The 24,612-nt window shown below is 42.7% G+C and overlaps 1 protein-coding gene across 2 annotated transcripts in view; it reads right to left on the minus strand.

The window, feature by feature from the left end:
* Positions 1-242: 242 nt before the first annotated feature.
* The window catches only part of UBN2 (ubinuclein 2), a 109,568-nt gene continuing 85,198 nt past the window's right edge, over positions 243-24,612 (minus strand). For both annotated transcript variants that reach the window (XM_044301361.1, XM_044301360.1), the window contains 2 exons: positions 16,987-17,076; positions 243-1,271 (listed from right to left, as the gene is read on the minus strand). In XM_044301361.1, the coding sequence (XP_044157296.1) occupies positions 1,222-1,271; positions 16,987-17,076 (140 nt within the window). In that variant the 3' untranslated portion in view covers positions 243-1,221. The remainder of the gene's footprint in view (positions 1,272-16,986; positions 17,077-24,612) is intronic.

Genomic DNA, 24,612 nt, shown 5'->3' on the forward strand with positions numbered 1-24,612 from the left:
GGTTTTTTTTAGCACAATAAAAGCACAAAGAGCTATGGGGACTGGGTATTGCAGATGTGCTAGTGGCCATCTAGCAGCCCATGTCCCCAGCTCTATGCAAAAAATCCTGGTGACAGGTTTCCTTTAATAAGGTTAAAGACTAGGTGCAAAAATGCACACAAATTTCACTTTAGAAGGCAAACCTGAAAACAATGATGCACAATAAAAAATAAAAATTAAGAACAGAACTGATCTCAACGGACTTTACAGGAAACAATTTTTTAAAATTTTTAAGTGTGTGCAATATCATCTCAATTGTTATAAACATTCAGAAAGAAAATATCTTCAAGTATTAAACACTGGTGGAAACAGCATATTTAATTTTTTTTTCACGTAATACTTTTTATATCGAAATGCCACCTGCACCACCTTATAAATGCTTTTAGTATTTCTTGATGAAAGCCTGATGAAGTTCTAGGAAAATCAATGGAAAGTTTACTGTTACACATGATTTAATTTAAATGCTCCCTACCACAAAAAGTTATCTACTATAAAAATAAAATAAAAAAAATTGCAAAAGTTTAAACTTCCCAAGACTATCATTTCGAACCTTTGTGCAAGAAATTTTTTAAAACTTTAATCCTACATGAATTTTAAAAGTTTTAACAGTTAAATAAAAAATAAGGCAATTAATTAATTATGCTTATAAACCATTTGAAAACCGAAAATAAAGTCCCACTTGAATTAAATAAAGATTTGTGAAAATCCACAAATTTAAGTTTCTTGACAGGGGGCGAAAGGTGTGTTCTGCATTTTATTTGTAACTATGTTTCTCCAGCAACCTTATTCTTCAATTTCATTAATATAGAATGGAATGCAAACATAGCCACTTCATGTGGTTTATGCTCTATGATACCTGCAAGAAAAATAAATATAAAACAATCATTTAGCCCAGTGATTATTTAAGGTTACGGAGGGAAGCATTGTCCCCCATCTATCACTCGCCCTAGAAGAAATCCTTTGTGGCTTGATAGCACCATGCTCATGGACAGTTTCCTGCTGCCTTCTTCCTCCTGCTTGGATCAAGTATTCTTCCGCTCTCCACAGTGCTTAGGATTAATGTAAACAGACAGCACACGGCAGCTTTTTCTGACGGCAAAGCACTTTCTGATAAGACTGTCCAAGCCAACCAGAAGAATCATTTTTAAATTTACTTGTCCACTTAGATCAACTGATCAGTTGTCATGGGTTTTTACGCTGCAATTTGGAGTCCCCTTTACTTTGAGCTGCATCTTGAATGTTAAAAAGAAAAAACATGCTGAGATTTTGAGAATTTAACACTGTAAAATGAAATCTACAAATTACAATGCCATGTGTGTATGCAAAAAGACTTGAAGCGTACTGGTTAACAAGTCGCACTAATTCTTAAAGTGCAGTCACCGGGCACTGTCTGTGGACTGACTGAACCCCTGCCGTGAGTTACCCAAGATGGTTGGTTAGTTTTTCCTGACACATGCGGGCATCAATATATGCAACGCTGATATCTCATGGGGAAGGACTCTAATTTGATGAATGTTAAGTTTATTGACTGTGAATTAAAAATCGCTGGATGCTGTGTGCCTCATTATTCTGATGAACACATTTCGGAGCCAGCTTGCCTGCTCCTCAGTGGCAATCACATATATAATTGAAAATTATTTATGTTTCTACTTTATATGAAGCCCAGGAGATAAATCTCTAAAAGGATACGAACTGGATTGCATATTTAACTTGGATACAATTTTAAAAAGGTGTTCTCTATTCAACAGCTTTCCTATATATTTAAATTATGATGACTCACTACTGTCTAAATAACAATAGTGATCCAATATTCAATCGACACAGACCAGTAGAGTTGAAAAGTATAACCTAGAGAAGAACATAATGGAACACAACAACACAAATGAGAATATAAAAGACATTCTATAACGGCAACTGTATGCCACTATTACAAAGTTGGACACTATTATAAAGTTGGAGAACAGAGGACATAGAGGGGCACACCCAGAGCACATTGATGTGCTGGTAAAACAGTCTGGCTCCTAACGTGAAGTGGGTAATGAGCCCCAAACTACAGAAAACCCAAAACTTCCAGCGCTGCATTCAAATCTTTAGAGGCCAGTGTTCCAAACCCACATACCGTATTTTTCGCCCTATAAGACGCACATAAGTACTAGAGGAGGACAATAATAAGAAAAAAAAATGTAATTAGACCTCAGATCAGCAATCAGACCCCCAATGTAAATCAGACAATAGCTCACAGCCCCAATCAGATCCCCAATGTTAAGATCTCAGATCAGCCCCCAATGTGAATGACCCCCAATCAGAACCCAATATAAAGACAACCCGAATCATACCTCAGATGAGACCCCCATGCCTCATATCAGCCCCCAGCCATAATTCAGCCTGAGATCACCCAAAAAAACAAACAAAGAAAAAAAAACACTTCTCTCCTGCTCATGGACGATGTCCACTCCTCACATCGCAATCTCTTCCTCCTGCTGTGAACTGGCGTGCACAGCGTGAGATCACAAAGCACCCTCACGCTGTGCGCAGCCTTCACAGCCAACAGCCGAGGATCAGTAAGTACAGAGCTTTCACCGCTTCCTGGTCCTCCAGTACTAATGAGCGCCCTTTGGTATTTTTGAAGATTACACTCATGACAAAGGGAAATATAATCCCCTCCAATCCAGTCTTTTATTCTCACTTGTGTTATGTCTCCATTAAATATTCGATCATATTAGATATTGCTACTTAGACAGTAGTGGGTCATAATTAAATAATTTGAAAGCTATTAAAAGGCAATAACCTCTTTTCAAATAGTATACTATTTAAATATGCAATTGAGTCCAGAATATATATATATATATATATATATATATATATATATATATATATAGAAAAGAGGGCAGCACTCCAGTCTTGTGATGAAAATAAGGTGGAATTTATTACACCCAAAAGCAATGTGGCATTTCAGCTCTCTCAATGGAGCCTTTGTCAAGCTAGTGAATACAGTGCTCTCAATGTATTTAAACTTTTAGATCTCATCAGTGTTACATAATTGGTCATCAATAAATAAATTAAAAAAAAATAATATATTATACACACACACACATATATATATATATAATATATATATACACACACCAGTTCTGGGTTTACTTTTCACAAGAAGCATTGCCTGATGTGAATGATGCCTTACACAAAAGAGCTCTCAGAATACCTACGATTAAGAAATGTTGACTTGCATAAAGCTGGAAAGTGTTATAAAAGTATCTAATAGCCTTGCTGTTCATCAGTCAACGGTAAGACAAATTGTCTATAAATGTAGAAAGTTCAGTACTGTTGCTACTCTCCCTAGGAGTGGCCATCCTGTAAAGATGACTACAAGAGCACAGCGCAGACTACTCAATGAGGTAAAGAAGAATCCTAGAGTGTCAGCTAAAGACTTCCAAAAGTCTCTGGCATATGCCAACATCCCTGTTAGCGAATCTACGATTAATGGGAGAATACCACAGAGGAAGCCACTGCTGTCAGAAAAAAACATTGCTGCACGTTTACAGTTTGCACAAGAGCACCTAGATGTTCCACAGCAGTACTGGCAAAATATTCTGTGGACAGATGAAACCAAAGTTGAGTTGTTTGGAAGAAACACACAACACTATGTGTGGAGAAAAAGAGGCACAGCACACCAACATCAAAACCTCATCCCAACTGTGAAGTATGGTGGTGGGGGCATCATGGTTTGGGGCTGCTTTGCTGCATCAGGGCCTGAATGGATTGCCATCATCGAAAGAAAAATTAATTCCCAAGTTTATCAAGACATTTTGCAGGAGAACTTGAGGCCATCTGTCCACCAGCTGAAGCTCAACAGAAGATGGGTGTTGCAACAGGACAACGACCAAAAGCATAGAAGTAAATCAACAACAGAATGGCTTAAATAGAAGAAGATACGCCTTGTGAAGTGGCCCAGAGTCCTGACCTCAACCCGATTGAGATGCTGTGGCATGACCTCAAAAAAGCGATTCACACCAGACATCCCAAGAATATTGATGAACTGAAACAGTTCTGTAAAGAGGAATGGCCAAGAATTACTCCTGACCATTGTGCATGTCTGGTCTGCGACTACAGGAAATGTTTGGTTGAAGCTATTGCTGCCAAAGGAGGTTCAACCAGTTATTAAATCCAAGGGTTCACATACTTTTTCCACCTGCACTGTGAATGTTTACATGGTGTGTTCAATAAAAACATGGTAACATTTAATTATTTGTGTGTTATTAGTTTAACCACTTCAACCCCCCTAGCTGAAACACCCTTAATGACCAGGCCACTTTTTACACTTCTGCACGACACTACTTTCACCGTTTATTGCTCGGTCATGCAACTTACCACCCAAATTAATTTTACCTCCTTTTCTTCTCACTAATAGAGCTTTCATTTGGTGGTATTTCATTGCTGCTGACATTTTTACTTTTTTATTAAATCGAAATGTAACGTTTTTTTTTGCAAAAAAAAAATGAAATTTTTCACTTTCAGTTGTAAAATTTTGCAAAAAAAAAAAAGACATGCATATATACATTTTTCGCTAAATTTATTGTTCTACATGTCTTTGATAAAAAAATGTTTGGGTAAAAGTTATAGCGTTTACAAACTATGGTACAAAAATGTGAATTTCCGCTTTTTGAAGCAGCTCTGACTTTCTGAGCACCTGTCATGTTTCCTGAGGTTCTACAATGCCCAGACAGTACAAACACCCCACAAATGACCCCATTTCGGAAAGTAGACACCCTAAGGTATTCACTGATGGGCATAGTGAGTTCATAGAACTTTTTATTTTTTGTCACAAGTTAGCGGAAAATGATGATTTTTTATTTTATTTTTTCTTACAAAGTCTCATATTCCACTAACTTGTGACAAAAAATAAAAACTTCCATGAACTCACTATGCCCATCACGAAATACCTTGAGGTGTCTTCTTTCCAAAATGGGGTCACTTGTGGGGTAGTTATACTGCTATACAAAGTTGGCATTTGACCAAGATATTTATCTCACCCAGCATGGGTAGATGTAAAATGACACCCCAAAACACATTCCCCAACTAATCCTGAGTACGGCGATACCACATGTGTGACACTTTTTTGCAGCCTAGATGCGCAAAGCGGCCCAAATTCCTTTTAGGGCGGCATTTTTAGACATTTGGATCCCAGACTTCTTCTCACGCTTTCGGGCCCCTAAAATGCCAGGGCAGTATAAATATCCCACATGTGACCCCATTTTGGAAAGAAGACACACCAAGGTATTCAATGAGGGGCATGGAGAGTTCATAGAATTTTTTTTTTTTTTGGGCACAAGTTAGCGGAAATTGTGAGAAAAAAAAAAAAAAAAAAAAAAAGTCTCCCTTTCCGCTAACTTGGGACAAAAATTTCAATCTTTCATGGACTCAACATGCCCCTCACGGAATACCTTGGGGTGTCTTTCCGAAATGGGGTCACATGTGGGGTATTTATACTGCCCTGGCATTTTAGGGGCCCTAAAGCATGAGAAGTCTGGAATATAAATGTCTAAAAAATTTTACGCATTTGGATTCCGTGAGGGGTATGGTGAGTTCATGTAAGATTTTATTTTTTGACACAAGTTAGTGGAATATGAGACTTTGCAAGAAAAAAAAACCAAAAAAACTATTTCAGCTAACTTGGGCCAAAGAAAAATATGTCTGAATGGAGCCTTACAGGGGGGTGATCAGGGAGTCTATATGGGTGATCACACCCCTGTAAGGCTCCATTCAGACGTCCGTATGTGTTTTGCGGATCCGATCCATGTATCCGTGGATCCGTAAAAATCATACGGACATCTGAATGGAGCCTTACAGGGGGGGGGGGGGTCATCAATGACAGGGGGGTGATCGATGACAGGGGGGTGATCAGGGAGTCTCTATGGGGTGATCACAGGTTCATAAGGGGTTAATAAGTGACAGGGGGGGGGGGGTGTAGTGTAGTGGTGTTTGGTGCTACTTTACTGAGCTACCTGTGTCCTCTGGTGGTGGATCCGAGCAAAAGGGACCACCAGAGGACCAGGTAGCAGGTATATTAGACGCATCTCCAGCCTGCCAGCGAAAAATCGCCGCTGGCAGGCTGGAGATCCACTTGCTTACCTTCCGTTCCTGTGTGCGCGCGTTCACAGGAAATCTCGCACGGATGCGTCCAGGAAGATGAAGATCACATTTTATGACCATTTTGTGCAGAAATCCATATCATTCCAAAGGGTTCACATACTTTTTCTTGCAACTGTGTGTATAATAAATAAATATATATATATATATATATATATATATATATATATATATATATATATATATATATATATTATTATTTTTTTATTCAGGATATCTTGATGGAAATCAATGTCTTGATCATGAGGACATCGCCCGACATGAAACCTCCATGTGATTATGTACCCATGCAAGGGGTTTTTAATTCTCCTTATATCTATTGTTTCTATATTAAAAATATGCAATTGAAAAGGGAACAAGGGGATTTGACATTGATGTATAATTTTCCATTGTGTGGTATTGCAATGTTACGTGAACCTGGCTGAGGGGATGTGTATTGGTCTATGGATGATGGAGCGGAGTAGAGGTGACACTATAGTGTCCCGGTCCTCAGTTCCGCACGGGGGCTTACACCCTAATTGGATTGTGCGTACCGGTGTGGAGCGTTCACAACCTTGCACCACCCCCTTATTCATTTCATGCCACATCGGGGATGTAGTGGTTGGGGACAATGGCTTTCCCCTGATCCCCTATCACAAAGGGGTTTATACACTTAAGTTGACGCTTAGTGTGTGTCCTGTTATGGACACCCTCCGGTCTCATACGAGTCTTGTTTCCTTTTGCCACACACGATAATGGTTACTATGGTCACAGGATGACAAAAACGTCAGATCCCGATCTTCTGATCATGCGCAGTGGCTGATTACCACACAAGCAGACATATCCAGTGAGGGTGTGAGGGCGTGCGGTGCGCAAGCGTGGGACTTGAGGGAATCTCGCGTACCTAGGATGTATGTTGGCGCATGCGCAGTACCCGACAAGGGATGCTGAAGTTTGGCTACACGAGAGAATTCATGACGTGGGTTTGTCCTCTCTTTTTTAATTAATTAATTTATGATTAAGCACAGATGCACTTTATGTATGAATTAGTGGTAATTATGAATGTAACACTGAATCATGGATATGGAATAACTATTCATTATAATCACGTACACTGTTATAAAACTGGATTTTGTGCACATGTACCATATTGAAACAATGTTTTTAATCATGGTTTTCCACTGTATATTTATTTATTGCGGAACAATTATGTAACTGATGAGATCTATCTGTTTAAATATGTTGAGAGCACTGTATTCACTAGCTTGACAAAGGCTCCATTGAGAGAACTGAAATGCCGCATTGCTTTTGGGTGTAATAAATTCCACCTTATTTTCATCACAAGACTGGAGTGCTGCCCTCTTGTCATCGTTTCTAGCTTACTGTTTCTGGTCCAGGAATTATTGTGGGATTTGCACCTGGCATACCTATAGAGTGCTGCTGTTTGTTTCTCTATTTTTTTCTACACACATATACAGTCCTGATCAAAAGTTTAAGACCACGTGAAAAATGGCAAAAAAATCATGTTTAGCATGGCTGGATCTTAACAAGGTTCCAAGTAGAGCTTCAACATGCAACAAGAAGAAATGAACAAGAAGAAATGGGAGCGAGACAAAACATTTGAGCATTCAATTTAAATGAAACAAAAAAAACACTAAAAAAGGCTGTTTTTTAGCCGATTAAAAGTTTAGGACCACACCTCCCCAAAAAAAACTAAACCCCCCCAAAACAGAAATCCAACTTCCAAACATGAACTCAGTAATGAGTAGCTCCGCCGTTATTGTTTATCACTTCCAAAATTCGTTTTGCATGCTTGATGCAAGCATTTCCATGAGGCGAGTGGGAACATTTCTCCAAGTGGCGAAGACGGCCGCACGAAGGCCATCTACTGTCTGGAACGGTTGTCCATTTTTGTAAATTCCCTTGCCATCCATCCCCAAAGGTTCTCAATTGGATTTAGATCAGGGGAACACGCAGGATGGGCCAAAAGAGTGATGTTATCCTCCTGGAAGAAGTCCCTTGTCCTGCAGGCATTGTGTACTGTAGCGTTGTCCTGTTGAAAAACCCAGTCGTTACCACACAGACTAGGGCCCTCAGTCATGAGGAATTGCTCTCTGCAACATCTGGACATAACCAGCGGCCGTTTGACGCTATTGTTCCACTGAAGGAAAAAGCACCCCAGACCATTGTGGCGCGTAGAAAACATCTCAGGTGGGATCTACTTGTCATGCCAGTAACGTTGGAAACCATCAAGGTTACATTTTTTCTCATCAGAGAATAAAACTTTCTTCCTCTCTTCATGGAGATGAGGTCTTTGATGCCATCTGATGGTTATGGGGCTGCAGTCAGCACCAGTAAGGGCCTTAATTTGGGTCGAGGATCGTCCAGAGTCTTGACTGACAGCCAACTGGATCCTCCGGCTCAGTGCTGATGAAATTTTTTGGGTCTTCCACTTGACTTTTTTGTTCCATAACCCTCACGATCATTTAAGAAATTCCAAATGACTGTCTTACTGCGTCCCACCTCAGCAGCGATGGCGCGCTGTGAGAGACCCTTATGCAGTTCAACAACCCAACCACGTTTAAAGGGAAAGGGAAAGTTTTTGTGCCTTTGCCATCACAACGTGTGACTACCTGACAGAAAATGACAATGAATCCACATCTTTGCACAGATATGGTCTTTTAAAAAGGCATGTAGTCCTAAAATTTGGATCAGCTGAAAAACTGCCTGTTTCAGTTTAATCGTTATTTTCAATTAATTGAATGCTCAAAAAAATTGTGGTCTCACTCTTATTTCTTCTTGTTGCATGTTGAAGCTCTACTTAGAACCTTGTAGATCCAGCAATGTTAAAAAAAAAAAAAAAAAAAAAAAAACACACACACCACAACAGCTACACAAATAACTTTAGTTCGGGCTCATGCAATTTTGCTGTCCGCAAATTGTGGATCCGCAAAAATTTGATTGGATTTTTCATTACATAGTAACATTGTACATAAGGCCGAAAAAAGACATTTGTCCATCCAGTCCAGTCTGTCATCCTGCAGGTTGATCCAGAGGAAGACAATTTTCCCCACTTTAGGGGAATAAAAAATTCCTTCCCGACTCCAAACAGGCAATCAGAATAACTCCCTGGATCAACGACCCCTCTCTAGTAGCTATAGCCTGTAATATTATTACACTCCAGAAATACATCCAGCCCCTCTTGAATTCCTTTAATGTACTCATCATCACCACCTCCTCAGGCAGAGAGTTTCATAGTCTCACTGCTCTTACCGCAAAGAATCCTCTTCTATGTTTGTGTACAAACCTTCTTTCCTCCAGACGCATAGGTAAAGAACCTATGCAACCAATAACATGTCCAATCCAAAAGGAAAACAACCCAAGAAGGGTAACATGCACGGTGCACTATGTAGAGAACAGAAAGTATGCAAGAGGGGAGGGTGCTGTGTCCCCCAATAAACAAGACGAAAAAGGGATTTCACGGTAACAAATTTTCTCGTCTGTATGATTGTGGGACACAGCAAGACCTTGGGACGTTTTAGAGCAGCCCTCTAGTACCGCGAGTGCAGTCAATGCACTGCACCTCTTGCAGCACCCTGTGACCAAGAGCCGCATCGAAAGGTGCAAAAGGTATGCACCCTATAGAACTTGTATAAGTGTGCAAGGACGTAGCTGCCCTGCACACTTGCAAAGAGGAAGCCTTGTACAGGACTGCACAAGAGGCGCAAACTTCCCTAGTGGAATGGGCCGCCACCTGAAGGAATGATAAGCCTCACCGATAGACAACCTGATCCAGCAAAGGACAGTGGATGTGGCTACTGCCTGCCCTCGCCAAGGCCTGCCAGGGACTTGCAAAAGGCCACCATTCTATCTAGGCAGACCAAGTGCCTGGACCACGTCTAAGGTGTGAAGTTCTTTCTCCCTGGGATAAACTGGGGCTGGATAAATGGAAGGGAGGGGTATCTCCTTGTTCAGATGGAACGAGGATACCACCTTTGGCAGAATGGAAGGAACTGGTCGCAGGACGAACTTCCTGATGCCGAACCACAAACGGGGGCCTAGCAGAGAGCGCTGTGAGCTCGGAAACTCGCTGTACAGACATTATGACTACAAGGAAAGCAACTTTCCAAAAAAGAAGGTGGAGGGGGATCTCCCGGAGGGGTTCAAAGGGGGACAGCTGGGGCTACCAGTCGTCTAATGCCCAAGATAAAAAGGTACAGACTGCTGAGATGGAAGCCAAGGGAGTTAAAATAAGACGGAAAGGCCTTTGAGTGAGCAAATGGCCAACCCCAAATCAAGGCCTTCCTGGAGAAAAGTAAGAATACGAGGGATGGAAAAACTAATCGGATGAAAGAGGTGGCCCTCACACCAACGAAAAAAAGACCCCCAAGTGCAACAGTATATCTTGGAGGAGGAAGGCTTCCTCCAGGAGGACCGGTGCCATAGGTAGAATATGGACAGGAGATTGAACACATGTCAAGGAATTACCAGGGTGTCCGTCGGTACCAGGCCACGAACTGTGGCAATTTGTTGTTCAGCCTGGATGTCACTGGATCAACTGGAGCAGAGTTCCTCGCAGACATCCAGATGGAGAGAACATTCTCCGGGGCCTACGCATTCCAAGCTCAGGAAGTCTGCTATCCAGTTGTCCACTCCTGGAATGTGGACAGAGCTGAAACCATCTTCTCCGCCCAATTGAAGATCTTTGCAGTCTCTCTCTTCCATCGCGGCTTGGCTGTGAGTTCCCCATTGGCGATTTAGGGAGGTCACCGCAGTTGCATTGTCGGATTGAATCCTGACTGGGAAGCCTATCAACAGCAGACTCCAGTATCTGAGTACTAGTAGAATCGCTCGTAGCTCCAAGATGTTAATTGGCAGCCTTGCTTTTAGGCAGGACCACTGGCCCTGGACTATGTGGTCAATTACTTTGTGAACCCAGGAATTGAAAACATGTGCAAATCAAAAGGACTGTAGACAAAAGAAGGGGTCGGTGGGTGCAGCCCATAATGCCGAAGTGGGCTTACCAGAACCAGGCTTTGCAGTCTGGATCTTGGGCACCAAGCTAGTCGCAACTTAAATGATGGCCTTCTTGGTCTCCTCGGTTTGTCTTCTAGAGGAGGGATCCGAACAAGTGGTTATCCTGGAAAGGAAGGACTTTAAAAGACTTCTTTGAGGATTGTGGCCACAAACATAGTTGATGCTCTTGCCATCATCCTGGCCGCATCAAGGGAGGCCTCACAGATATACTCACCAGCCTGTATAATCTGAAATTCTAACTCTGACAAATCTTCCCAGGAAGTACCGGCAAGTAGGCCCTAGCTGATCCAGTCAGTGGTAGCCCTGCTGACCCATGAGGTGGCAAAGATTGGGCGCAGGACTGAACCAGTGGCCTCAAAGACTGATTTAGCAAAAGACGCCATCTTTTCCTCTCTAGGGTCTTTGAAAGAGGCGGTGTCAGCAAGGGGAAGTGTGATGTGCTTGGACAGGCGTGAGACTGAGGAGTCTACCACGGGGGGGGGGGGGGGGGGGGGGGGGGGAGGGCGGAGGAGGAAACAAGTCTATCACCTCTGCCAGGAAGACACTTTGTTATAGAGAAACGCTTATCTGGGACCGCCCACTCCTTCGATAGGGGGGCAGGGGTTTGCAAGCGGTGGAGGATTTGGTGGTCCTCCACACCGCCTTTTCTTCTATCCTAGACACTGGGGATGTTTGGAGGCATCCCGCTGTGCTGCCAGGTAAATAACGAGGAATAATTACACCCTGGGCCCAAGTGAAAGAAAAAAAAAATATAATAAATAAATGAAGATCTGCAGAGCAGATGTCTGCCTCCTATGGACACTAAGCTAAAACTGTTTAGCTCAGTGTCCACAGGAGGGGTATAGCTGGTGGGAGGAGTTAACATTGCTTAGTGCCCGCCTCCTAGTGGCAGCGGCTATACCTAAAGTCTTTGCTGTGTCCCCCAATGAAATGGATGAGAAACACGGATATCGGCCTTGTGCATTCCACATTTTGCAGAACAGAACGTTCAGCCTCTAATAGAACAGTCTTATCCTTCTCTGTAATGCGAATAATAGGACATGTTCTATAATTTTGCAGGGCCGTGAAGTGAATGGGTCTGCATCCAACCAGCATAAACTACATTTGTGTGTATAAGCCCTTATATATGTGACCGCCACTGAGGAGGAAGCAAATTCACTCCAAAACGCATCCAGCCATTTACTCACTGTCATTAGAGCTTACATTCATCTAATTGAAGTGCTTCCCCATAGGATATCAGGGTGCCATATATTGCATGTGTACAGTATTACACTACCATCATTCATTCTGACACTATTATTCATAAATATAATGCTTTGAACTCGGACACTGTGTAAATAATGATCTCTATGGATGTCTATATTGCCTTCCATTATTTTTAACATTTATATTTTGTGAGGGCCCAGCATGTTTGGCTTAGGGTTGCATTTTTAAGGCTTTATCAATTTTTTTTCATTTTACGCACCACCCCCTCCTTGATTAGATGACTTTTTTCATTGGCATGTACAGTAATAAAAGTTGCTTACAGGGCCAATGCTGCACTCCCGGTCCAATTGTATGCTCCTGGCACTTCTGGGATGTTCTGCCGTACATTGTGCATGCGATCCTAACCTGCTTACAACCCACAGTGCATACGTTACTCTAATCAACGGGGACTGGGGCATACATTTTTTTAAAATTGGATAAACCTGTTAAGTTTATATGGTTATGTATGGTATTTATAAATTGTTGCCGTTTTTAATTTGTTTGTGAGGGCCCCACATGTTTGGCCTACAATTGCATTTTTAAGTGTTTAGCTATTTTTTTTATTTTATTTTATGCCCACTCCCTCCTTGATTAGATTGTTGCCATTTTTAATTTATATATTCAATCCTATAATTAACTACTTGAGAGCAGGTCTATTTTTACTATAATAGTTCTCATTACTATATTTTTCTAGGTCTTTTGGGCATTGTGGTGACCACGCTCAGTTGTTGGGTCCATTTACATTCACTATTGCATTTTTAATTAAAGGAATCATGGATCATTGCTATTCATTAAAAAATATTGCCTAAGGCCTCATGCACACGACCGTTGTGTCGTTTTCCGTTTTTTTTCGCGGACCCATCGACTTTCAATGGGTCCGTGGAAAAATCGGAAAATGCACCGTTTTGCAGCCGAGGCCGTGATCAGTGTATCCTGTCCGTCAAAAAAATATGACCTGTCCTATTTTTTTGACGGACAACGGTTCACGGACCCATTCAAGTCAATGGGTCCGTGAAAGAACACGGATGCACACAAGATTGGCATCCGTGGCCGTAGGTTGCTTTCATACAGACGGATCCGAAGATCCGTCTGCATAAAAGCTTTTTCTGATCTAAGTTTTCACTTCGTGAAAACTCATTTCCGACAGTATATTCTAACACAGAAGCGTTCCCATGGTGATGGGGACGCTTCTAGTAAGAATACACTGCAAACTTTGTACAAGACTGCCCCCTGCTGCCTGGCAGCACCCGATCTCTTACAGGGGGATATGATAGCACAATTAACCCCTTCAGGTGCGGCACCTAAAGGGGTTAATTGTACTATCATATTCCCCTGTAAGAGATCAGGGCTGCCAGGCAGCAGGGGGCAGACCCCCCCCCCTCCCCAGTTTGAATATCGTTGGTGGCACAGTGTGCCCCCACCATCGCCCCCCCCCTCCCTCCCTCTATTGTATTAAATCGTTGGTGGCACAGTGTGCCAACCACCATCGGCCCCCCTCCCTCCCTCTATTGTATTAAATCGTTGGTGGCACAGTGTGCCAACCACCATCGGCCCCCCTCCCTCCCTCTATTGTATTAAATCGTTGGTGGCACAGTGTGCCAACCACCATCGCCCCCCCCCCCTCCCTCTATAGAAGTAACATTGGTGGCAGTGTGCGGTCTCAACAGTAGAAGATTCATACTTACCTGCTTGCTGCTGCGATGTCTGTGAACGGCCGGGAGCTCCTCCTACTGGTAAGTGACAGTTCTTTAGCAATGTGCCGCACAGACCTTTCACTTACCAGTAGGAGGAGCTCCCGGCCGGACACAGACATCGCAGCAGCAAGCAGGTAAGTATGAATCTTCTACTGTTGAGACCGCACACTGCCACCAATGTTACTGCTATAGAAGGGGGGGGGGGGGCGATGGTGGTTGGCACACTGTGCCACCAACGATTTAATACAATAGAGGGAGGGAGGGGGGCCGATGGTGGTTGGCACACTGTGCCACCAACGATTTAATACAATAGAGGGAGGGAGGGAGGGGGGGCCGATGGTGGTTGGCACACTGTGCCACCAACGATTTAATACAATAGAGGGAGGGAGGGGGGCCGATGGTGGTTGGCACACTGTGCCACCAACGATTTAATACAATAGAGGGAGGGGGGGGGGGGCGATGGTGGGGGCACACTGTGCCACCAACGATATTCAAACTGGGGAGGGGGGGGGGGGGGCTGCCCCCTGCTGCCTGGCAGCCCTGATCTCTAACAGGGGAATATGATAGTACAATTAACCCCTTTAGGTGCCGCACCTAAAGGGGTTAATTGTGCCATCATATCCCCCAGTAAGAGATCGGGTGCTGCCAGGCAGCAGGGGGCAGTCTTGTACAAAGTTTGTAGTGTATTCTAACCTGAAGCGTCCCCATCACCATGGGAACGCCTCTGTGTTAGAATATACTGTCGGATCTGAGGTTCACGAAGTAGCTCATATCCGACAGTATATTCTAACATAGAGGCGTTCCCATGGTGATGGGGACGCTTCAAGTTAAAATATACCATCGGATTGGAGAAAACTCCAATCCGATGGTATAAAAGAACTCCAGACTTTACATTGAAAGTCAATGGGGACGAATCCGTTTGAAATGGCACCATATTGTGTCAACATCAAACGGATCCGTCCCCATTGACTTGCATTGTAATTCAGGACGGATCCGTTTGGCTCCGCACGGCCAGGCGGACACCAAAACGACTTTTTTTTCATGTCCGTGGATCCTCCAAAAATCAAGGAAGACCCATGGACGAAAAAACGGTCACGGATCACGGACCCACGGACCCCGTTTTTGCGGACCGTGAAAAAAAACTGTCGTGTGCATGAGGCCTAATAGCGCATAGTATCCAATTTCCAGATGTACCTTTCTTGCTGCAATTCTTGTTTTCTATCTTCAGAAAATCCACTGCTTGGTATGCAAATCAGACAGAAAGGTGCCCAGAGGGGCGTTATTTTGACTTGAAGGAGCCCTGGAAGGCCTCATGCAGAGCCCAAGCACTCCTTCTCCTTGCTCAGACATGACGCCACCGCTGCACTGTCCGCCCACCTCACCACTAAGTCACAATCAGACCATGAACCCGCCCACCATCTTCTTGCATCATCGCTTACAAATCCTGTGGATATGCAGTGGTATACACTGCCTGCACTCTCTCTCCCACGGAGGGCATCTGCTCAACTTTGGAACTGGTCAAGCGCTGATCAAGGAGATGGTGGGCGGGGTTATGGTACTATTGTGACAGGTGGGGTAGGCAGAGACGTTGCAGCAGGGGCGGCATGTCTGAGCGAGCAAAGGGCACTTTATTGGCCGATTTGCATACAAAACAAAGTGAATTTTCTGAAGTTAGAAAACAAGAATCACTGAAAAAAGATACATCTGGAAATGAGGTACCATGTGCTATTAGACAATATTTTTACATGACTATCGATGGTCAGGTGGCAGACTTTACATCAAGATGGCCACCACTGCACCACCAATGCTCCTATGTTGACCCAGACTGATCACTTATTGTACCCTCTTCAGACTTGGCATCTCATTTGGGATTTAGGGAAGTATAATCATATCTTCCCCTTTCTGTCATAGTGATTGTTATGTTGATTGGCCTATCGTGCTGTTATTTCGATTTTATTGAAAGCCATACTTTGATCATCAGTATTTAAATGGGGTGTGGTAGATTTTTAAAAGGGTCTCATTAAGGTAGTAGCAGCACTGTGGACATGTGGTATGTGATGCAGATGCATTATACTTGGTCCCAAATATGTGGGAATTGTCTTTCTTTATGGCCATGAGATTTACCATTATCATTTGGGTATTACTACAAGAATATAATCTGATTCGCACACATATTATTGCCTCCATTCCTGCAACGTTTTTTTTTTTTTGTTATATGTGGTCCCCTGATGAATTGACCCCAGAGAACGGTTCAGAGAAACGCATTGGGACAAAGTTTGCATTCCTGGGACATATGGTAGGTGATCCATTCTTTTCCACTGGTGATCAAAACCTGGACGCCACTGGTTTATTTGGGAGCATAAATGTATTATGTGCGATTATTTTTGTTGTAACTATTATTTTCTGATACATGCATTGACTTATGACATTACTATTGGACTGTAGTCCTATTAAGTCTCTTCTCGGGTGGCGGTATCCAACCCTTGTCAAGAACCTCCTTGTCCTGCCCAGCCTCACTGTTAATTGCTTTTTAAGGGCACAAATTGGGTGATTTTTTATGATCATCAGTAAAAGGTAATATTTTACACTGGTGAAAGTACTCCGATTTCCATATTAATCACGGGATAACCCCTTTAAGACAAATTAAAAGAAATACAGTGCAAACATCCATCTGCCACTGAGATTACTCAAATTATACAGTATATTTTTTATTCATAAGTCATGGAATAGAGAAATAAAGAACTAGAAAAAAAATCCCACCTATCATAACTGCCTTATAAAGTTGAGAAATGTCTACATTTCAGCAAAGAAAAAAAAGAAAAAGTTCAGTAACTGGACCCCTTACCTGTGTACCCTTGTTGCATGTGAGGAGGCAAAGCGGAGTGGGAGATGGTAGGTGTGTGCGTAGGGGTGGCCTGTAATCCTTTTAGTAAATCTGAGAAAGATAAAATGATGAATGAAATACAGTAAAGAAAAAAAAAAAAATGTAGGCATGCTTATGATAAGTATTTTGTTTTTGATGGCCTATACTCAGTATATGTTTTAGTGTAGCTCCAGTGCCGAAAATAAACAGATTTGTCTACTGCGTAGTTAAAATAGCTGGTTACTTCTACGCTGCTTCCACTGTCGTCAATAGGAGCAGCACGGCTGTAACTGGATGTAGTGGTGTAGTTATGGCTCTGAAGCTTTTCTGAAACAGCTGATCGGCAGGAATGCGGTACATTTTTCCCCTGCCAATCAGATATTGATGTCCCACCTGAGTATAGGCCACCAATAACAAAATCCTCAACTATGCCTTTAAGAAACTTTGTGACAATCCAATTGTTTGTCCCCTTTAGAAACAAAAATAAATACCAGAATCACAAGATTAATAAAAGAATACAATGAATTCTTAAAGCTGCAACAATAATTAGTTTTTTTTTAGGATAATTTGCGCCCTACCTTTCTCTAGCACATTCTTAGAAGCAGCAACAGTAATGGAGGACATTACACATAATAACTCAACAGATTAGATGTGAATCCAGCAGTTAAATGAGACCGTATATCACTTACAAACAAGTCTCTGTAGCAGCCCCTCTCTGTTGCACCTCCAGTCCCCCCCACCCAGGGCCAGCGCTACCATAGAGGCAAGAGGGGCAATTGCCCCCGGGCCCCCCGACTCCTTAGGGGCCTCCAGCGCCGGCCCGGCCGCAACTACTATATTATCTATAATTCTATTGTGTGCCTGTGTGGTCTGGAGACGGCGCGGCGCCACAGTAATGTAATAAAAACTGGGCTGGAGTGGGTGGGCCCAACGACGGGTGCCGGCAGCCACTGTGCCTGCGCTGCTTGTCTCTAAGAGATTCGAGACTGGAGCAGCAGCATGCACGGCACAGACAGGGACGTCTAGCGTCTGGCTGACGTACGTTGCTACAGGCTCCGCCCCCCCCGCCCAGAGCAGAGAACTTGGATTGAACTTGACATTGTCAGGCCTTCTGAGCATAATTAGATCTTTATATGCCCTCCTAGGTCTTGTAATAAGTTTCCAATTCATATAAGTATTATCCCTGTGCGCATTGTAAAACGTAAAAAAAAATCTTTATAATCACCTGTCAATCAACTGTCCTTTATGCCCAAGGAGCGTTCTTTGCGCCACATTTGTGCCCAGCCGAGCCCCAACTGCCGGATCCTTAGATACGCCCAGATCCCGCGCATGCCCAATACGAAGTTACGGTCATCAGCCTCAATAGGGGACACAGGCACGATGTGATCCCGGCGAGGGAGGGTGCCGGGCGCATGCACAGGATCTCCAAATGTCAGGGACAGGAAAATACCGCCCAGCGAAGTGAATTCTAATGAGATGGGCGTGTCTAAGGATCCGGCAGTTGGAGCGCGGCTGGGCACAAATGCGGCGCAAAGAACGCTCCTTGGGCATAAAGATCAGTTGATTGACAGGTGATTATGAAGATTATTTTTCAAGTTTTACAATGCGCACAGGGATAATACTTATAGGAATTGGAAACTTATTACACAAGACCTAGGAGGGCATATAAAGCTCTAATAATGCTCAGAAGGCCTGACAGTGTCCCTTTGGAGCAAGCAAAGCAAGCAAGCACCATTGGCAGCCAGCCAGCCACAGCCCAGAGCCCAGTCTGACTCTGCCAACAGCGCCAGGGAAGGCCCGCCGTCCACAGTCAGAAGGCAGCCAGCCCCCAGCTAAGTTCCAAACTTCCACTGAAGTCCAGTCTACAGAAGAAGTCTGTCATCACAGACCAGTTACAATTACTGTCTCTGTCTGGTAGGTTCATTGGTTATATTGTTTTGTTGCTAATTAAACTGGATTGGATCCATGATCCATCCATTCCCAGTTTCCCACTCACTGGCTTACTTAGTCCCACTTCCAGGCACCATCTCACCCGTCCGGACTGTCCCTCCCAGTGTACTACTAGCCCGCCATGGTTCTGTTTGTGTTTGGAGTCAGTTGGACTGGAGAAATGTGCATTTGGGGGAGGGGGGGCGCAGTTACTGGTACTACCCTTAACTGCCCCCCCCCCCTCCCCAAATGCACATTTCTCCAGTCCAACTCCAGTTCCAAACAGAACCAGGGCGGGCTAGTATACTGGCACTGGGATGGGCGAGATGGTGCCTGGGATGGATCTGATCCAGTTTAATCAACCAACCTACCAGTAAGTGGTTGGTTGATTAAACTGAATCGGGATCCTTCCCAGTCTGGTAGGTTGGTTGATTAAACTGGATCGGATCTGGGACAATACGGGACGTTAACGTCAGCAAGTGTCATGTGGGGGGGGCCTTATTGTTTTCCGCCCCAGGGCCCCATTTCACCTGGAACCGGCCCTGCCCCCACCCCCTCCAGAGATTTCTTTGCAAGGGGTCAGCAACCTTTGGCACTACAAATGTTGAGAAACTACAATTCACAGCATGCTCCATTCGGTTCTATGAAAGTTCTGAGACGAGCAGAGGAAGTATGTATGCAGAAAGTTGTAGCTTCACAACAGCTGGAGTGCAAGAGGTTACTCACTCCTGTTCTAAGTAATCTGATCCTTCAGTGAGCAGGCAGCCCATCTTCAGAAGAAAGATTTGAGGAGTGAATTCAAAGTTAAGGTGCATTTATACAAACAGATAATTGTTACCAAACACTAACTATTCATGTTGAATGATAATAGTGTAGTGTAAGTGTATGTAATGTCTGAATGATCTTAGTGAAAATGTTTTTGTGTACGAAGGAATTCTGTTTTGTTCATATTTTATTGTGAAAATGTAGGAGTTCTTTGAGTAATCTATCGGCAATGTGAACAATGTAAAAAAACAAAAAAAAACAAAAAACGTGTTTTATGTAAATCGTTGCTGTCTAAATACAGTGAACGATCCTCAATTAAAGGGGTTCTCCGGGAAAGATATGAATGAAAATAACAATTACAAAAAAACTCTTAAATGCCTTTAATTATTTAGAATGGCTCATTTAGTCTAGGGGACAACTAGTGAAGAAACTAAAATGGCGGCTTTTAGATTTACGATCATAAAATCGATGTGAGAAGGCAGAGCACATAGCCCTATGTAAAGTTTGCCAGTCTCAGCACTGTGAAGCTGTATATTATGTGCAGATACCAGCTGAGATAACTGCTTCAGAAAGGAGTTTCCTTATCCCATACTCGCAGGCTGAGGCGTTTTCTAATGTTGCTCCTCCCCCACATCAGCGCATCTTCTCCTCATTCCTACTCTTCAGCCTCCAAGTACGGGATGAGGTAAATTCCTTTCTGGACACAGGGATACAGCTGAGCAGCTATCTTAGCTGTAATCTGCACATAATATACAGCTTCACAGTGCTGGGACTGAGACTTGACATAGGGCTCTGTGCTTTGCCTTCTCACACCGGCCGTCCTGCAGTGTCACGTGAAGGGCGGATTTTATGATCATAAATCTTTTTCATTTTTATCTTTTCAGGAGAGTGTCAGAACTATTGGGTATTTAAAAAAAAAAAAAAGTCCATAGTATAAGGCCTATAAAGATGTATGGACATGAACATTAAGAACAACCATTTTACCTTATTTGGAAAGGGCAGGATGAGGTCAAAACCTTTTGGACTTAGATTCCCTAACTTCAGATTAACAATCTGTAAAAAAAAAAGTGTTTACCCAAGTCTGCTTTTTTGAGAAGGAGGTTTCACAAGGTCTAATGAAAAGTATTTATTTAGATAAGACAATGTAGTAGAAATGTGCTGAGTTTTGGCGATTCTCAGTGAATAGAAAGAGACTAATTTTCTTTGGGGTTTTTATACTAATCAATGTATGGGATTTTGATATTTTTATCATTGATTGAAATATGTGAGATATATACAGTACAGACCAAAAGTTTGGACACCTTCTCATTCAAAGAGTTTTCTTTATTTTCATGACTATGGAAATTGTAGATTCACACTGAAGGCATCAAAACTATGAATTAACACATGTGGAATTATATACATAAACATATTCTAGGAAGCCACATTTTGCTTTTGATTACTGCTTTGCACACTCTTGGCATTCTCTTGATGAGCTTCAAGAGGTAGTCACCTGAAATGGTTTTTACTTCACAGGTGTGCCCTGTCAGTTTTAATATGTGGGATTTCTTGCCTTATAAATGGGGTTGGGACCATCAGTTGCGTTGTGGAGAAGTCAGGTGGATACACAGCTGATAGTCCTACTGAATAGACTTAGAATTTGTATTATGGCAAGAAAAAAGCAGCCAAGTAAAGAAAAACGAGTGGCCATCATTACTTTAAGAAATGAAGTTCAGTCAGTCCGAAAAATTGGGAAAACTTTGAAAGTGTCCCCAAGTGCAGTCACAAATACCAAAGTCCTACAAAGAAACTGGCTCACATGCGGACCGCCCCAGGAAAGGAAGCCCAAGAGTCACCTCTGCTGCGGAGGATAAGTTCATCCGAGTCACCAGCCTCAGAAATCGCAGGTTAACAGCAGCTCAGATTAGAGACCAGGTCAATGCCACACAGAGTTCTAGCAGCAGACACATCTCTAGAACTGTTGTTAAGAAGAGACTGTGTGAATCAGGCCTTCATGGTAGAATATCTGCTAGGAAACCACTGCTAAAGGACAGGCAACAAACAGAAGAGACTTGTTTGGGCTAAAGAACACAAGGAATGGACATTAGACCAGTGGAAATCTGTGCTTTGGTCCAACCACCGTGTCTTTGCGCGATGCAGAAAAGGTGAACGGATGGACTCTACATGCCTGGTTCCCACCGTGAAGCATGGAGGAGGTGGTGTGATGGTGCTTTGCTGGTGACACTGTTGGGGATGTATTCAAAATTAAAGGCATACTGAACCAGTATGGCTACCACAGCATCTTGCAGCAGCATGCTATTCCATACGGTTTGCATTTAGTTGGACCATCATTTATTTTTCAACAGGACAATGACCCCAAACACACCTCCAGGCTGTGTAAGGGCTATTTGACCATGAAGGAGAGTGATGGGGTGCTGCGCCACATGACCTGGCCTCCAGTCACCGGACCTGAACCCAATCAAGATGGTTTGGGGTGAGCTGGACCGCAGAGTGAAGGCAAAAGGGCCAACAAGTGCTAAGCATCTCTGGGAACTCCTTCAAGACTGTTGGAAGACCATTTCAGGTGACTACCTCTTGAAGCTCATCAAGAGAATGCCAAGAGTGTGCAAAGCAGTAATCAAAGCAAAAAGGTGGCTACTTTGAAGAACCTAAAATGACATTTTCAGTTTCACACTTTTTGTTATGCATATAATTCCACATGTGTTAATTCATAGTTTTGTGTGTGTGTGTGTGTGTGCGCGTATATATATATACACACACACACACATACACACACACACACACACACACAGGTCCTTTTAGATATATTCAATTTTAAAGTTTGAATTATAGTAGTTATTCCTATGTAATTCCAAAATACATGACTGAAAACTGATCTTTCCCTTAAGGATTTCTTGAATGGAGGGATGTGGACTCAGGTGTTAAAAGCAAATAAATACTGAGTCTTCCTCCAGAACAATGACCTGAGTGTGGTAATGTGTATCTTGAATTAATTAGGTCTGGTCAGAAGATTAAGAGGAAGAACTAGACATTAGCCTAAATACAAAAGTCATCGTCTATTTCAGATCTCATCAAGGTTTTGTCTAAAACATTAGTTAAAGTTTATCTCAGTCAAATGAATAAGAGAATATACAGAAGAGAGAGATAAGTGCATCGACTTTTATATGGAGTACTAGTGCCATCTAGTTAACATTAAGGTTTAGAGTGTAAAATTTGTTATGGGAGGTCCTATTAGTTATCAAATAATGCCACTTGTTAATGATAAAACTTGACCAAGCCCTTTCTAAAATGGAATAAAATAGGGTATGGAACTACAGAGGATCATCATCAGGAGCTTCTGAAATCAGCATGGGATGGATGGTCATCTTGAGGACAGAAGGATCCATCTTCGAAATCCATCTTTTAAACCAGACATCCACTTTTTGATACCTGGGGAAGCCATCTGACTAGCTATCCTACTATTCAAGCAATTCCATCCATCTCTCCATTTATTTGAAAATCCCGGTGGTATCCCTGAACCGTGACGTTGATCTTTCCAGTCAAATCATCCGGTATAGTATACATTTTTATACTTTAGCTTTATATTATACAATATAAAGCTACACATGTCGCTTTATATTATACATATTGTATTAACCATACTGTGTAGGTAGGATTTATACTGAAATGAGTTGGGTCTTGTAACTGCAGTATCAAAATCTAAATTTTGTTCAGTATGAAGAACCTAAAGAACTGATTTCGTTCTAGTTATATATGGTTGAAAACATCTATATGTATAAGGAAATTTTCTGGATTTCCGATTCATCTGTTGGCTGGGAGAGGTCAAGAGTACAGTTAGGCTACTTTCACACTAGCGTTCATAGGTCCGTTCGTGAGCTCCGTTTGAAGGAGCTCACGAGCGGACCCGAACGCCTCCGTCCAGCCCTGATGCAGTCTGAATGGAGCGGATCCGCTCAGACTGCATCAGTCTGGCGGCGTTCAGCCTCCGCTCCGCTCGCCTCCGCACGGACAGGCGGACAGCTGAACGCTGCTTGCAGCGTTCAGCTATCCGCCTGGCCGTGCGGAGGCGAGCGGATCCGTTCAGACTTACAATGTAAGTCAATGGGAACGGATCCGCTTGAAGATGTCGCCATATCGCTCAATCTTCAAGCGGATCCGTCCCCCATTGACTTTACATTGAAAGTCTGAACGGATCCGCTCAGGCTACTTTCCCACTTAGAATTTTTTCTAAGTTATTAATGCAGACGGATCCGTACTGAACGGAGCCTCCGTCTGCATTAATATGATCGGATCCGTTCAGAACGGATCCGATCGAACGCTAGTGTGAAAGTAGCCTTAAGGAGTTAAGTTATTAAGATATCTGTAATTAGAATATATTCAGTGAAATCATCTTGAGTTTTTCTAATGACATTTTGATCATTATTAATCTATTGTTATTGATTTTCAATTGATAAGTATTTGATTGTTACCAACTTTACATTATATTGTTTTGCACTAAAAAAAAATTGTATTAATAAATTATATATATATATTTTGTCTGTAACTGGGTTTGTTCTTCAATTCAACGCAGATCACAAGCTTGTTTTAGCATGGTATTCATGATAGATTAAAATCTCCTTCATTACAGATTCTAATTTATTCACATAAATATAGACTGTTAATCGGAGAAAGCATAAATATTCCGACAGAGCCCCTTTAACCACTTCAACTCCCCTAGCTGAAACCCCCTTAATGACCAGGCCACTTTTTACACTTCTGCACTACACTACTTTCACTGTTTATTGCTCGGTCATGCAACTTACCACCCAAATTAATTTTACCTCCTTTTCTTCTCACTAATAGAGCTTTCATTTGGTGGTATTTCATTGCTGCTGACATTTTTTGTTATTAATCGAAATTTAACGATTTTTTTTG

This window comes from Bufo gargarizans, chromosome 7, assembly GCF_014858855.1.
Source record: "Bufo gargarizans isolate SCDJY-AF-19 chromosome 7, ASM1485885v1, whole genome shotgun sequence".
NCBI classification, from domain to species: Eukaryota; Metazoa; Chordata; class Amphibia; order Anura; family Bufonidae; genus Bufo; species Bufo gargarizans.